Source organism: Neopsephotus bourkii, unplaced genomic scaffold, assembly GCF_033783945.1.
Source record: "Neopsephotus bourkii isolate Nb327-2 ecotype Australia unplaced genomic scaffold, CSIRO-AGI_Nbou_v1 NB_95, whole genome shotgun sequence".
Classification (NCBI taxonomy): Eukaryota; Metazoa; Chordata; class Aves; order Psittaciformes; family Psittacidae; genus Neopsephotus; species Neopsephotus bourkii.
Window position 1 is genome coordinate 1,349,796 of NW_026900612.1, and position 16,732 is coordinate 1,366,527.

The following is a 16,732-nucleotide window of genomic DNA, read 5'->3' on the forward strand; positions in this document are numbered from 1 at the left end:
TATAAAAAGCAGAAGTATAGAGTTTCTAATAATGACAACAGTAATAATGAAGGAAGATATTAATTAATAGTTCTTAAAACACAACTGTTCAGATAGAATCTCAGGTATTACCTAAACTGCATGCCACTGTATACTAGAAAAACACAGGCAGGAAAGATGAATCCATCCATATCCTGCTTTTTATCTTTTTACTAAGCTTCTGCCACTGGCCAGAGTGACAGGCAGGACAGCAGGTTAGACAGACCTTCAGTTTCACTCAGTGCAGCTGGTCTTTCATCACCGCTACAGTACTGCAGACAAAACAATGCAGACTGAAAAAAACCACAGCTACACAGCTCAGCTGGAGTCAACGGAGCACAAAATTTTTTATGAAGTGAAGTAATGCCCATATACACACACAGCATCTGCACCTTCATGAGCTGCAAGCAACATGGGATTTCGGACAGCAACTTGTCAGTAAATCCCTTTTCCAAAGAAAAATGTGACAGGGCAATTTTATGCAGGAAATACAGCTTTGTTTTTAAAGGAATTACATGAAGACTTTATGAAGCTAGTAGTAAGCAAAGATTACTATTGCAATATGAGCTAGTTTACATAACACCACTTCCAAAGATTTCTGCTCTATTCACCCCCCAAAAAACCAAAACCCCAACAACAAAACACTATTACAGAGATTTCCAAGCACTGAAATGGTTCACTATATGGTTACATACTGTATTACCAACTTATTTTTCCTAAAGCAGTCCCAGGCACTAAGCTAATTTACAATGTTAATGGCATTAAAATTTGTTAGAAATCAGTATATTTAGCTAATTAAAAAACACCTCCAGCATTTAATTTTGTAATTGAATTTCAATGAGTTTCATTTACACTAAGGTACCAGACAAATAGTAACTGACAGACAGTAAAATAAGCAATTTCATCAGAAGAAATATACTTTTGTTCAGTTGTTGTTGGACTAAAGCACTTAAAGAACAATAGAGCATTACCCAGGTAAACAATGCTAAAGATTATTCCTCTCAGCATTTTATTGGTGAAAATTCTCTAATGCAAAAGGAAATGGCACTTGACACAGGAAACCAACTGTTGAACTGTTCTCTATATTTTTAAAGCAGGAAAAAGGCTTCTCAGGTCTTGGGTATAAATAAGAAAAGCAGAGTAGACAGCAGGTTTAATCATCCTCACTTGTTCCAAAAATAGACAGTATTAAAAGCCACAAAATACAACCAGATCCACATTTAAAAAGGAAACCCTTAGCCTCCACCATGACCTTGCTTCAGCAAAGAATGAAGAATTAATTTTTTTAATAATGTCCTTCCTTTCTTCCTATCATGCTTCAATCCAAAACCGAACCTCAAGATTTAACTTCACACTCAAAATTATATCACTAATGAAGATCACAGGAAGCAAACTTACCCTGTGACATCTTTCAAAAGCTTGTTTAGTTTCTTGCAAAAGGTTAACCACCACTTCTTGCGACAGAAAAGTTTCTCCGTGTGTGTCAATACTTGGCCCCAATGGTAAGTTTGTACGTTGCCTTATTCTCTCTTTGAGGTCTTGAATACTAGAACAAACATATACCAAAAGAAGATTTCACTGGATGGAAATGTTGATGCTCAATTTCAACAATGATTTAGGATATTTTAGTTGCTAACTTAAACAGAACCCAAGACACAGTTTAGGATACACAAGCATTAAGACAGTCTTGCAAGCTTAACAAAAATTGCCAGTAAATGCAAAACTACCACTTCTGATTCCATGGTTAATTGCGTTCTACCACGGCACGCGCACACCATGGGACCAGCTACTCCCCATCACAGTATAAGAGTAATTCCAATTGAATCCTATGACACTATGTTCCATGGACAAACTTTAGCCTCAATACACTCTGTCACACTGTACTTTCAAAGCACTAACAAAAGTTTTGTATCTCATCCACACCCTCAAATCCTCTCCATTCATCCACTACCTCAGCAGTCCTGATGTAGTCAAGCATGCTCCAACACATTGCCATGCATAAAACAACCCATAAAGTTACTCACTACAATTTAATTTTTCCCCAAGAAAATTAAATTTTCATCTTTGTTTTTTAACTAATTTAATTACCTTGCTGCTGCTCTCTCCAAATCACTTTTCATTCCTGACACACTGAACCCAGTAGCTCTTTGAAAGGTGCAGTAGTCTCATCACCTCTGCTTCACACAAGTTTTAATTCTTCCTTTCCCACTTTTCACTAGTCCTCTATTATTTTCTCTACCTGAGGATAATGAAGTCTTGTTTTACCTTTCTCTAAGTCCATTGCACCTTCTGGACTCTTTAAGAGCTTTCTCACTGACATTGCTATGATTTTTTCCCCTTCCTAGGTCTTGGGAGGGGACCACAAGACCTGGGCAGGTGAAAAAAAATGTATGCTTTTAGATACACACATATACATGCTTATAGGTACCTCAGTTTTGCTTCAGTCCTTTTGTGGATCTGGATCCTAAGTTGAAACATAGGTTTAACTGGTATTTTTCATTTCCCGTGAGTGTGTAAACACCATGCATCACCTTTCACATGTACCAAGAGCAGTACACTTTTTAATCAGAGCATAAAGTGATAGCAAACTATAAAAAACTGTAGGTCATTTTAGAAGCCTGCTCTTTTGCAGTTCATGACTCTACATCCAATGTGGCAAACACTCTGTTTCTCCCCGTACCGCCCCCCTTCCATTTTAAAAGTACAAACTTCACAGAAGAAACTTACCCTCCAGTGCCAATGGACCTTTTCTGGTGGTTTTTGGAATCGTAATAGCGTTGCAGAATCATAGCACTCCTACTTTTCAAATAACCAATTTCCACCTCAATGTAATTCTCCAAGTAGGAAATGAAAATGGATTTGATAAGCTTAGACAAGAAAGTCTGCTTATCAGTACCCAAGTTAAATTCCATCAATTTGCTTGACAGATTAGTAGTTCTTTATGCAAAAGAAACAAAGAGGAGAGGAGGAAAAGGTTGAATTTGTGTGAATTACAGCATTACATGTTTGTAAGTACACAGCACAACGAAACCCTGATTGCGTTAAGACTTCTAGCAGTCTTACATTTAAGTAAAGAATTCTGCATAATTCATGTTTAATTACATACAGTACAACTGCAATCAAGTAAGTTGCCAGTGAGATGCGGAGGACTAGCTTTTACACATTATAATTTTTTTTCTCAAAGATCACTATATTAAACACTTCCCATTAAAAATAACAATGACAATTTAAAAGTTTCTTTAGAAAAGCAGTAACTGTAAAGATTCATGGCCTTTTTCTTTTTTTTAAATGAGAATTTACATTTTTGGCTTTTCTTTCTACATCTTGATAATACATAAATTACAGGAGAATATCTACACCAATATAAAATACCTTGTATATAGATCATAGAGATTCTTAAGATACTGCTCTGCATCTGACTTCCTGTGTTCTTCCAGCTGGTCCTTTACATAACTCTGTAAAATTTGGGTACATCTGTTAGAAGAACTAGAAAACACACCTCATACTCAGTACTTGCCAAATTATGTTTAGTTTACTGCAAAGTGTGTATCTTAAGGTAATACGTATATTCTTAGGGTTTACATCTCCAATTTACAAACCCTGAATTATCTACAGATAAGAGTTAAAACCATCTTTTAGAAGAAAATTATTTATACTACAAAGCAGTAGCATGTGAAGCAAAGACAAAAGACAGATTGCTTCAAAAATGTGACTGACCAACAAACACAAAATCCCCTATTTTTAAGATTCAAAAGCACTTGGAGGCCTAGGGGCATTTCTGCTTGACAGTAAGCAAAGGAGATGCTTACGTATTTGATTATCGCAACACATAAACAAGCGTAGTGCTTTCTTGTTGTCATGTATTTGAACAAAAATATTCTTTACCATAAAATAGTAAGTAAAAAATTACATAAGAATTTGGTGTTCAAACACAAGCTTAATCTCTACACTATAAGGTGAATCTACAGGTAAGTTGCCTTTTGAAATAGTCAGCTATGATTCCACACCCTTACACAAAATTACAAATATTGTAAGTTGTCATTAATAGTTATTACTAGATACAAAATGTATTTTATTTTTTTCCTTAAGTTAAATTTTGAAATACCTGAAGTTTAACTTCAAAGATATTTTGAATGAGTTTGGCTAGTACAGTCTCTGGATTGCTAAAGACTTCTCCAACTTGCTTATTCACTCGCTGGCAGAGAATGGCTGCATCTTCAAAGACATCATTCCTCAGGAATGCACCCTAGGGTTTTAGAAGCACATTTCATAACATATTTACAACAACCTGTATGACTAAGTCTATCAAGATCCAATCAAGACATTTGAAATAAAATGTGTTACCTCTTGACACTGTTTTATGTAGACATCAACACAATGGGAATAGCCCTATGGAAGAAGCAAAAGAACTCAGTGTTAAAGCAGGCTGTCCATACTTCAGTATAGAACAAAATCAAGAAAATACAACCCTTGTGAAAAAGTTATTGTTAAAAAAACCAAAACAAAAGCAAAAAAAAAAAACCCACATTTCATCAAAAGTGTAGACTCTTTCAAACCCATTGTTGTCAAGTTACTTCACTTATCCCTACGCCACATGGCTTTACACTAGAAGTTTCAACACTCTTTTCCAAGCATGAAAACCAGTTTACATGCATACAAGAAAAAAAGCCTTAGAATGGCCTCCACTGACCTTGCCTCCAATCCCCTATTATCTGCCTTGATTCCCCTGCATTTAATTTGAGATAGAACAAACATCTCGGCATTTTTAGTTACATATGTTATATGAAATAGTGGTTGTGCCCATGCAAATATGTTCAATTAAAACAGACACTTACTGTATCATGGGTTGTTTTACTTACGTATTTAAGTTAAAACTCTCGGGTTTTACCTTGAAATGAAGCAGAACTGCTGCTACTTCTCTCATTCTGGAGATTTCGCCTCTCCGCTGTGCGCTGGTAAACTCTTGAATTAGCTGGCACTCTAAGTCATGGTACTTACCTGTAGAGGAAAGGGGATAACAATGAAAATCCATCAGGTTATGTAACACAAGCACCAACAAAACCTGTAATACTGACATTACTGCATACTTCTTTAATCATCTTTAACAATTCAAATATAAGAATATGGATCAAAGCGGATAAGCTTACTTGCTATCTTTGATTTTACTTCAGAAAACCTGTTAACAACAAAAAATACCATTATTAGATTCAAATCCACATCACAAGCAAAATCACAGACATCCTAGATCACAAGTACCAGGCACACTACTTAAAATGAGAACATACAACACAAAGATGGGAGAAAAATTACACACTTTATATCCATTAAAACCTACAAACATCTAATTCAAATCTAGCATTAACTCAGCACAGCAAAATTATCCCATTAAAAGTCTGTTAAGCAGTTTAGGATGTGTATGTAAAGATGATCCCGAAACATGAGCATGTGAACACAAATTTGAGAACAGAGGAGACAGAAATAAGAACACAATCCATCTCAAAAGCTACATGAACCACTAAGCACCAAAAAAGTAGACAAGGGAAGCATTAGAAAGTTATAGCTATGTGAAGATTATTTTTTTAAAAGATGTTCAGATAGAATATTACCTGTCAAAAGGCAGTTCCTGTGCAATCAAGTGTAGTTTTTGAATAATATCAGCTGCCTCTTTAATCTGTTAAGAGTAACATGACAGAATTACTAAAGAAGCTCTGATTAAGGGCTGTTCCTTTCCCTCCCCTTCACTGTCCAATTTTCCATACATGTAATTCCTATTTCTAAAGCTCGCTGAGTTAATACACCCGTGGAAGAGATAACCCCCTTAAGGTTCCTGTGTTTCATGGTGCTTTAACGGTTGGGATTTTTTTAACATAAAGTTATGTAGGTCAAAACATGATAAAAAGCCTAGCTATATGCTCACACTGGGCACATCTGCGTCAGTGTATAAGCTACCTGGACAAAGAGCTCATCACTGCACTGTGCAAACATAGTTATACAGCTTGCAGACCAAAGACTCCTCAGGGCTGATTAGATCAGAATGTGGCTAGAGTAGTGTCATGAAAATCTGCACCCTTCCAGGTGGAAATAAAATATATAGCTGTAACTCAGCACTGACTGAACTGTAATGTTATCTTTTAGAAGTGATTAGGACAGAAAACAGAATGAATCACACCCATCTAGAAGACATCTCTGTTAACTCCAAAGCAAAATGGCTAGCCACCCTTTCAGACATGTCAGGAAAAGCCATGAATGACAACACTGGCATGAAGAGAGAAAGAAGGGGAAAAAGGGAATCAAGGAATCCAAGTAGAGCCTAGTTAGAGTACCTCACATTCTCCCAGTGAAGGACAAATGGAAGCTGTTATTAGAAATTGCAAACTGTGAGGTCCAAATTAAAGATCAAAATGAAAGTCAGTTAATAATACACCTACACAATAGGAATAGTCACTTGAACAGAAAAGCTAACAAATAAACATAATACAAAATGCAGATTTCTGCTCATTTATTCTTCCACAATCAATCAGCATGGGAAGTGCACCTAAGCAGGGCTTAGTACTGTTTCACTAGGCTGACTCAAACTATAGAAAACACCAATTTGAAAATGTGGGGGAAAAGGTGGTTTCAAATGAAGCTCAATGGATTTACGTACACGATGTCAACTGGCCCAAACCAGCCACAGCTCTAGGACGGTTCGGTTTTAGAGGCTTTGTTATGCTGCCTCAGTGACTGGAAGGCACCTCAAAGGCAGCGATGAAAGCTCTAGCTACTACATTCAAGCAAAACCTTCGTAAGTTGACACAACGGAGGACATGAAGAACATGCAGTTTATCTTGTTCTTCCTGTTACTCATGTTCCAGGGATCTGGACTTAGAGGAAAGTAAGGAAATCCTATTCTCCCACCACTTAGAGCAGGTTGGGATTAAAACTTTTCAAGAATAGAACAAGACACACAGGTAAGAATACAGAGTACAGGCATTACACGAGGACGGCTGTTTAGCAAAAATAGGGGCTCTCATAAAGTACATCCACTCTGCTTATTAAGAGCAGCTTATGTTTTGAACTGTCAGTTTACAATAGCCTCTTAAGTCCAAAGCAGCTACGCTCCTCACATAAATCCAATGAAACAGCAGTTATTTCTATAAGCTTACAGCAACCTTAATACCTAACAAGTGTGATCAATGCTGACGTCATTAGAATAATCTACATATATCACCAGTTATTCATCGACATTAAAAAAACAACCGCAAATACAATATATTTTTTGTTTCCTGTTCAGATAATAGGTGTTAACTAACTTAGGTTTTATTGAATTCAGGGCCTTTTCTTATGCACAACAGAAGCCATGACAAATCAATTTTCCATGGTTTCTGCTTATATCTAGACATACTTAGTTTTTAATTGAATCAGGCTTCTGTAAGCTATCAAAATAAATACAGATTCTGTAAAATGCAACTGAAAGGCTGTAACCCACCTGGAGAAAAAAAAAATGAAATATTGTGGATAAACAATGGCAGGACAGAATTTTAACAAAATATTTTTATGAACAAGCTAAAAGGCATAATGGAATAATTATGAGTACAGAAACTAAATTGAGAACAGGATGGAAGAATTATAGTAGACACATTAAACACAGGACAATGCTATTGCATGATAAGCAAGTGAGCTGCCAGATCATTTTGATTGTTTAACTGGAGTGATTTGCTCACTTGAAGACTCTTCAGTACAGGACAGGGACTGGTTAGCTGGCAGCACAAGGGAGATTATAAGGATTCAGAGGACAAAGACAGCAAGGAAAAACCTTCATAAAGACAGTAAGGTTGAAATTGCTCCACACGGCTAGGAGAAAGTAATGTGAGAAGCAAAACCTTGAGTGCAGGGAAAAAAAAGGAATCCAGTAGATTTTAAGAACTGACCCTAGGAATAACTGCATTATAATTGCTTTCCTGCCTCTCCTTTCACGGTATCCCTTGCCTTCAATGTCTCAAAGAAAAACCCACTTGTGAGGGATGGCATGGTCACAGCATCTTCCAAACCACTATCTAAACTCCACATCAGTTCAATGGTCAGACAACGAGAAAGCATTTGATTTTACATTCAAGAATATTTGTTACTATCTCATATCTTAAAACATTTTTAGTTCAAAGATTCATTAAGAAGTTACAGCACATGTCTAGGCACATTATTCTGAAAACACTACTTCTAGTTACTATTTAAATAAGGAGGCAAAAGTTACAGAACAGTACTAACCCACCTATATGGAAATTAGTTGCAGTAAGACAACTTGGATCCAGAAAACCTTGTTTGTGTTCCCACACACTTTGCCTGCAGATGAGCACAAGACTTCTGGCCTTTACTACATTTGACTTCCCCAGATTTGCTGAATATCTTATTAGTCTTCGGACTGTCTAAAGATTAATTTGTTTACCAATTTCCAGGTTCACCCTATTTATCTACTTTTTTTTCAGATCCTCCAACAGAAAGTACTATGAAGCTTCAAATTATAAGTGAAAGTTGAATTATATGACAGCCTCTTCAGCAGACAATACAATTCTCTTTCACTTATACTTTGTTATTTACCATGTTGCTATTAAGTATTTTTAAAATGCATGTTTTATTTCTACTGAGGAAACAAAAGGAAAACTTACTTAGATCTGGAAAAGGCTGTCCATAGATGAACTTCAGTTATGTTGAAAACTTTCTGTTTGACTTGGAAGTTACAGAAAGTTTTATGGGCTCCCTATTCAATTAGGGCAAACTATCAAATGGTAATTACCATATATCCACAGACCACAAATCAAAAGTCACTCTGCAACTTCTTGGGAATACAACTATATGAAATGATCAATTTTTCATTTTCCTGAGAGATACCTTAAGGCTCAGTTGAGAGGAGATGACTATTAACCTGTTCTTGGGCCCTTTGTGAGCTACACTTCAAGCACATAATTTTTGCTGAATGTGCAAACCAAGTTTTTGCTGTTCTCACATACTGGGGGAATTTTTTTCCAGAGTACAATCATAGCATTGCACAGAACTTAAGGAAAGTGTGAAGATTCTTCAGGATGCACCTTAAACCCACCACAAAACCCACAAAACCCTCAAACCAATAACTTACCTTTCAAACTAAATAAAGAAATCCAGTATGTGTCCATTTGCTTTCAGCTGGACACTTTTCCTTCAGTTTATTTCTATTAGCCACACCATTCAGATTGCATTTGCTTCATGAACATACTCTTGAAGCATAAGAGAAACAAAATGCTTTAACATTTCTTTGAAGTTTTCCTGCCCGGTTCCTCTAAATTCAAAGGGTGGAGACATAACCACAGGACTATACAAAGCCCAAAGCCATGCTGTGACAAAAAGGTAGCCAAGGCCATTGGACTGACCCAACAGAGTAAAGTTTCACAAAGAAGTTGTATTCAGAAACGTTCTGCATTACAGGGTGGATCTGAGGCAAGGGGTTCAAAGAAAAAAAGGCAGATATTTGTGCACTCTAAAGTTGCCCTCCCAGCGTTTCTCAAACCTCGATAATTTCATAAAATGAAAAATGCCAACATTGTCACATTAAGCATCACTGAATACAAATGCTTTATCAGCAATCTGCAGCCTAGTGTTGTTAATTTACATTTCAGAACAATGAAACTTTAACAAGTCAGTCACTCACTAGTTTGAAGTCTGACCATGGTAAGTCATGGTAGCAGCTTGTAATTAGGGCAGTACTGCTTATTGCTTTGAACTGCTTTCATCCCGCTGACAGCTCTTACCTTTTCAGAGTTTGTAAAAACATCAGACTTCAGCTCTCCATCCAGAAACTCATTAAAGTATTTCATCAGCTTCTGAGCCTCCACAGCCCGTTGCCGTGGCGTGTTTACCCCCTCCAGTTGGTCACCAAGGTGACAGACCTTAGTTGCTACATAGCTGATGTGCTCATCTAGCTCTTGGAAATGTTGGAAGGCAACCTGGGAGAACACAGGCACGCACAAAAAACCTCATGATTTCTGTTTACTGTACTTTAGGAAACACTAGATTTACATCAGTAAGAAACAGTGAACACAAGTATTAGCTTTCCAGGTGCTGTATCTCTCAACTACAGAACTAATCAGAACCACTAATGGAAGTACACACAACTTAAAAGTTCAGTGTCTTCCTTTTAACTATTGTGAAGACTTAGTACTTTCAGAATAGCTAGCACTCATTAATGGAACATGCAGATAAGCCCCCTCTGACAGGGGAAATTGTTCTCCATCAAAACCTCTTTATTCTTATCTCAAACAGTAGCATGCTGTACCAAGAAACATTAATAGAGCATGTGATGCTTTTAAAACTTGCAAAACTTAGCGGTGACTATAGTCTTTAGATTTTACCTGGTTGCTTTTCTGCAGCTCTTGTACTTTCTTGGCAAATTCCTTTGCTTCCTTCTGGCACTGCTGTTCTAGTTTCTCCACCTTTCTCTGAATCCTTTCATCCATTACCTGTAATTCTTGGATATGATTTACAAATTCTTCCAGTAATCTGATTTAAAATAAAATGCAGGAAAGCAGACTTCAGTTTGAAAGACACTGTCTTCTGCAGAGAGTTTAAAAAACCTCAAAGAACTTGCCTACAAGGCTGATATAACCACATCTAACTTACAAATGCTATTTTGTTTTAAACTATATCACCCTAGCTGTGTAGAACTCTATGCCTACATAAAAACTATGTAATCACATAAAAGGTAAGCTAGAGGAGAGTAGAATACTGAAATACCAATCACCCAGAAATGTGGCTCTGTCACAGGTACAAAAACCCCTATATTCCCATCTTCCCTAAAGAAGTCTCATAAAGACAAAGAGTTTAGGCTACCCCATCCCTTCATTGTAAGAACTATAACAGGGTAATATCTACTGTACATGTTACAGTAAACTTGTAAATCAGTACCCTATTAGCAGGCAACAAATACACTCATGTAGTCTCCTTGTTTTGCTTACAACCATTTTCTTTCTGGATTTCATTTCTTTTCTTCCTCTAACGTATACCATTTTAAGGACTTTTTTTCCACCCTTTCCTATCACTTTGATTTTTCTTCCAGACTCACTCTTCCCAAATACAGGAATGAATTCCTAAATTTCCTCTCTTCTTTTTCATTCCATTCTCAATGTGTGCCTCTTTCTCATTCCTTTTTTTTTTTTTTTTCCATTTATCCCATTCCACTCATCTTTTCAGCTTATGCTTTTCTAAACAACCCAGTCACTGATGCTCAACGAATGAATTATGCCCAGATCCTCCATAGCCATAAAACTCATGCTAATAACTGAAAACAGATCTGATAACACTGCTGTCAAGGTTTAATATCAGAAGACGAAAGGAAAGATGAATCTCTTTCAGGGAGCTATTTCTAGGCTACTCAGGAATTGCCTTTTCAGAATACTGTGAATGTGAAGCCCTTCCAACCTGCAATGCTGCTGAAGGCAGATGAGCATGTTGCTCTTCTCCTCACTTCCCATGAACAAGCTAAAGACTCTCAACAACCAGAAGTGAGAAGCAGAATGTGTTATTCTACCTTCATGACTCCTTTCCAGTAACAACTACAGCACCTCTCTTGGCCAACAGCTTTCTCCGAGCAACACCTAAATGATACTAATGCAACTCTTCGGCTGCATGGAGGGTCACTGCAGTTTCAGTTTGAACTTCTGCTGTTAAAATGACTGGCTTGGAGCACTGCTCACTCTATTGGTCTAAAAACCTATTTCAAATGATACCTTTATATGACTTAAAGGCACAACTTAATGAAGAAAACTGGATTGAGGCAGATGCTTATGACTGCCTTCCTCAACTTCCTGCTTGCCCAAAGTCCAAGAGTAAGCATGTTGCATTACATTCCACAGAAAACCACAAGGAGCAAACTTAAGTTTACAGAAATATATTTAAAATAAACTTTAAACAACAGTGACACAAAGCATACTTTCCAACAAAAGCCTTGAGAAGTGCAGACAGTTTCTATTCAACAAGCTGATTCAGTTCCATTTGAGATTTGTTTTTTAAACAGTTATTGTGCCAGCTGAGCACTTATGCAGCAATAGTACTTAATATAATGAGAGAAGAAAGAATGCTCAAGTAGAAGAGGTAGCTGCTGGTCACATTTCTCAGAATAAAGACTCCAACATTCTTTCTAGAAACAAAAGCATCATCTTCTAAAAACAGAAAAGAAAAAACATACACCAAAAGATCCAGGGTTTTTTTTTAATAATAATTTTGGCTCCCTACTCAATATTAGAAGATCCCACAGGAAAAATATTTCCTGTTGCAGGATTCTTCCACTTGTCCTGAAAAATCTGAAAGTGCATCACAGGAGTTAACACAAACAAGCCAGCAGAAATACAGAAGATAGGTTAAACTGAGTAGGTATTGGTACAAATCATTAACTACCCTAAAGCATATATTAGGCCCAACTGTGAAGAAAGAGCTACAGGAAATAATGCTGTATATTTCCAGGCTTCTTCCTGCTTAAATCACATGCAAAGCTCTGCATAGGACACAGGCCCCAAACCAAATGTCAAACATTCAGCACCTTGCAAGAACTCAAACAATATCCCTCTTCTTCTTTCATACCTCCAAAGAGCCAGACTGCTCCAGAAGGAATGTCCTTTGACCAAGTTAATGAAGCGTTTCATGTTTCCTTTTGAGTAACAACAGCTTCTCTATGAAGTTAATAATTCCTAAAGTTTGTTTTGGTTCTATCTCAGGTTACTACAATGAATGATCATGTGGAGGAGAAGTCACTAAGGAACAGTTATTGCACTCGCTCATCTCCCAGGGTATAAGTGTGAAAAAAAAATAATCAGTTGTATCTCTAGAAAAGCTACCAATACTGGTACAAAAGCTAAAGTCTGAAAGAGTCACTCTTCAAAACAAAGAATTTCCAGAGGTTTGCAGTACAGAAGCCTAGTTGCTGATGTTCAACAGATGGTGCTGTATAAAACTGTGCATCTGAGTTACCAATGCAACACCCAATGTCAGCCCAGTAACTGAAGATCTGGCTTCTTAGGGTTAGGTTTCTCACAGAGGCAAGCCAACTCACCACAAAGCAGAAAAGGTCCTATACTACCTCTTCCTTCCCCACTTCCCATAGCCTAGCTTTGAGCATTTCCACACCCACATTCCTTCTCACCGTCAGCTCACAGACACACTTTGCACCTCCTCCCAGGCTTTTTCAGTCAGCAAAAATTGCTAACTGAATGAGAAAATGTTTTGGTGGGTTTGTTTGGTTTTGTTTTTTTCTTCGTATCAATTTAGTTTTCTGACACTTTAGTAGGTTAAATTAGCTTATCATGAGATCGGATGCCCAGAGGTAGCTCAAGATGAGCCATCATGGTGTGCAGCTTAGAGCAAGAAGGGCACGAGCCCATTCATCAGCAGCAAGCTGTTCATTTGATTCAGACTATACAAATTCACACAAATTCAGTTTAATACAATCTAAGTCAACATTGCCATGTTTCTCCCTTTCTTCCCATCCTACCTTTTATTTGCACCAATACTGTAAACTACTGGGTCTTACAAAAAGCCAGGTCAGGGAGCTAAATTGGCAAGAAACTCATTAAATTAACTTAAATATCATAGCAGCAAAGCCTCATATTATGCCTTAATCCAGCAACTATAGTGCTTTGGAACATTCACGTCTGACAATATCAATTCTCCTTCCTTCAAAAGGTCTAAATCAGAAAGTGACTTTTCTTACTCTTGTTACTGAATAACTGGTTCATGGCCACAAATTCAAGCAATTCTCCCAAATGAAACCCCCCCTGGACACACACCAATACTGCCTACAGGCTTTTTGTTATATATGTAATAAAATGGTACAATTAAAGATACATTCACTGACCATTATGCAATTTTACTTTACCTTTTTGGATCAAAGGCTTCTCCACCTCTGGAACCTCCTCCCGGTGTTCTCCATGCCAGGCGTTCAATGTATTCATCTGCCACAAAAGGCTCCTAGCCACAGAAAAAACAATGTGCCACCACAGGTTGTTCCTTAAGCAGCTGCTTACACATAATATTAAAAGTGTGTAGAAGCTTTGCTACAATCAAAAGCAAGTACAGTGTTGACAATTACGCCATCACCTCTTATGTTTATGTATTAAATATGGGAACACTGCTCTTAACACAGTGGATTTGAACATCTAGTCTAGAGATAGGCTACTAGCAAGGTTTGCTACAGGTCTGGGAAGAGTTAGCTCTAAATTATCCCTCCTGATTTCCAAATGAGTTTATGGCTTGTCATTAAAAGGTGTGAGGACTGGAGCACCTCTCCTACGATGACAGGCTGGGAGAGCTGGGGTTGTTTAGCCTGAAGAGAAGGCTCCAGGGAGATTTTAGAGCAGCCTTCCAGTACCTAAAGGGGCTCACAAGAAAGCTGGAGAGGGACTTTTGACAAAGGGCCTGTAGGGATAGGACAAGGGGGAAGTGGGTGGGGGTGGGGTTGTTTGTGGGGGTGGGGTTTTGGGTTGTTGGGGTGGTGGGGGGTTTTGGGGTGTGGGTGGGGGGGTGGCTTTAAGATGAAAGAAGGTAGATTTAGATTAGGAAAAAATTCTTCACTGTGAGGGTGGTGAGACATGCAACAGGTTGTCTAGAGAAGTTGTGGCTGCCCCATCCCTGGAAGTGTTCAAGGCCTGGTTGGACTGGGGCTTTGAACAACCTGGTCTAGTGTAACGCGTCAATGTACTGGCATGGGATTGGCACTAAATGATCTTTAATGTCCCTCCCAACCCAAACCATTCTGTGTTTCTGTATGATTCTATGAATCTGCATGATTCTATGAACCATGCAGCAGCCACACTGACTTGACATACTAAATTATGAGACCCAGCCGCCAGCTGGGCAGCAAATCAGATAGAACTGATCTGTCTAAAAAGTGGTAAAGTTTTCTTTACAATTGGTCAACCCTGTGATGCAGTTCACAACACAGCATCACCAGCAGAACTGGCCAAGACACTGCCCTCTGGCAAAAACAGTGTGAGAATGCCACTAGACACTATGAAACACCAAACTGCAGCTGCAGAAACAAAACAGATAAGGAAAAAAAACAAAGCAAGCATAAACACAGATGATGGACTTGACCTTTCCAAGGAGTAAAAACAAGGCATGAGTGATATCAAAAATGCAAGGCTACTCAGGTTTCTTCCACAGTTTTTGCTGGAGCTTCCACAAAAATACTGCACAATGGTGAAGTGTTAACATTATTTCTCCACCCAAAAATATTTTCTGAAGCCAGAGACCTCGTTATGAACTTAAGACCTCCTATCTAACAGGAGTATCTCAAATATTTCTTTACATAGTTTAATACTAAATACTCAACCCACAGTCCAACACCTACCCTTAAAAAAAACCCAAACCCCTAAGAATTTGTCACTTCGGATTAACTGACAATCTAGCAGCCTTGTTAAGGTGTTAACATCAGCACATCTAAGATCAGTAAACAAAGTATTCTCATAACCAACAGGATTTCATGGAAAGCTTTTAGAACCATTGCTGCATGTAATTTAACACTATGAACAGAGCTGGGAGTGGTTCTGGTTAGAGGTGGTATTTGCCACAACTTATTTCTGATAACAAAACATATGAAGATGCCACAACTATTTTTGATAAAGCTTGGTTTTTAAAAATAAAAATAAACAGACCTCCACAGGTACCAAACTGATTCCTGTATCAACAGGTCTAAAATCTCATCAGAAGTGAGGAAAATCCCCACACCATTATTATAGTGTTATTTTAGTAACAAAAAACAAAGGTTGAAAAGCAAACATTGCCATTTCAAAGTCTGTCATTCCTCAGAAACACATTATGGCCTATCCAGTCAGGCACAGCTATTAAATAAAAATGTAAGAGTTTTTTACATATACTTTGCAACATGCTGGTTCCTACCAGATAAGAAGTTTCACCATTTCAACAGATCACCCAGAACCCACTCATTCAAAGACTGACTACAGTAACTGAGTTTTGCTCAGGCTTCTTGGTTAAGCTTTGAAAATAAGTGGATGATACCACATACAAACAATTTCTCTGCAAGTCACTTATCTCTAACCCAGCTGTTTCTGATACACACTGTGTCCTTTACATGAATCCTTTTTATCAAAAGCCTAACACAGTCTTTTCATATCAAGTGTAAATTCTCTCCTTATTTCATCTTTCCATCTGAATGTTTGAGACCATTTTTGCAATTTCAATTACAGGTGAAATCAGCCATTCAATACAGTAACATTTCCTTCAAGGGCTTCCTAATTATCTTATGGCTCTTTGCATCACTTCTCCTTTACATGAAAATCCCAACCACAGTCTTTCTTCTTAAGATTCTGCAAGTCAACTGGACTATTTACAAGGATATCAATGCCAAGTACATCGCCAAGGAAGAATCCTATATATGGCGTGCACTGTTTACTGATGCTCTGTGTATCTAACATTTTCTACATTTTGCAGTTTTCCTACAAGCCTGTTAAAGCCTTCTCTCCTACAGAAATCTGATATACATGCCCTAGACAGTTGAAAATAATAATAATAATAAAAAAAATATTTATAATACCCATTTTGCTTATCCACCTCTAGTCCTCTAAAGCTCTCTCAAGTGCATGTGTTCACGGAATTCCTGCAGTTCCCTAGCCTGCATCCCCAAAACCAGCCAGATACATAGCAACATACAATGTGATTGACCCCAAATCCAGGTGCCACCTGACCAGCCATGAGGCCA

At 37.8% G+C, this 16,732-nt stretch overlaps 1 protein-coding gene across 2 annotated transcripts in view; it reads right to left on the reverse strand.

The window, feature by feature from the left end:
• Window positions 1-16,732, reverse strand: part of EXOC5 (exocyst complex component 5) — a 28,278-nt gene that overhangs the window by 8,906 nt on the left and 2,640 nt on the right. Inside the window, exons 2-13 of one of the 2 annotated variants that reach the window (XM_061356113.1) lie at window positions 13,892-13,983; window positions 10,377-10,524; window positions 9,777-9,971; window positions 5,625-5,689; window positions 5,166-5,194; window positions 4,907-5,016; window positions 4,363-4,407; window positions 4,124-4,264; window positions 3,391-3,473; window positions 2,746-2,955; window positions 2,447-2,482; window positions 1,417-1,564 (exon numbers count right to left, since the gene is read on the reverse strand). In XM_061356113.1, the coding sequence (XP_061212097.1) occupies window positions 1,417-1,564; window positions 2,447-2,482; window positions 2,746-2,955; window positions 3,391-3,473; window positions 4,124-4,264; window positions 4,363-4,407; window positions 4,907-5,016; window positions 5,166-5,194; window positions 5,625-5,689; window positions 9,777-9,971; window positions 10,377-10,524; window positions 13,892-13,983 (1,302 nt within the window). The remainder of the gene's footprint in view (window positions 1-1,416; window positions 1,565-2,446; window positions 2,483-2,745; window positions 2,956-3,390; window positions 3,474-4,123; window positions 4,265-4,362; window positions 4,408-4,906; window positions 5,017-5,165; window positions 5,195-5,624; window positions 5,690-9,776; window positions 9,972-10,376; window positions 10,525-13,891; window positions 13,984-16,732) is intronic. The other variant, XM_061356119.1, reaches the window with a different exon arrangement.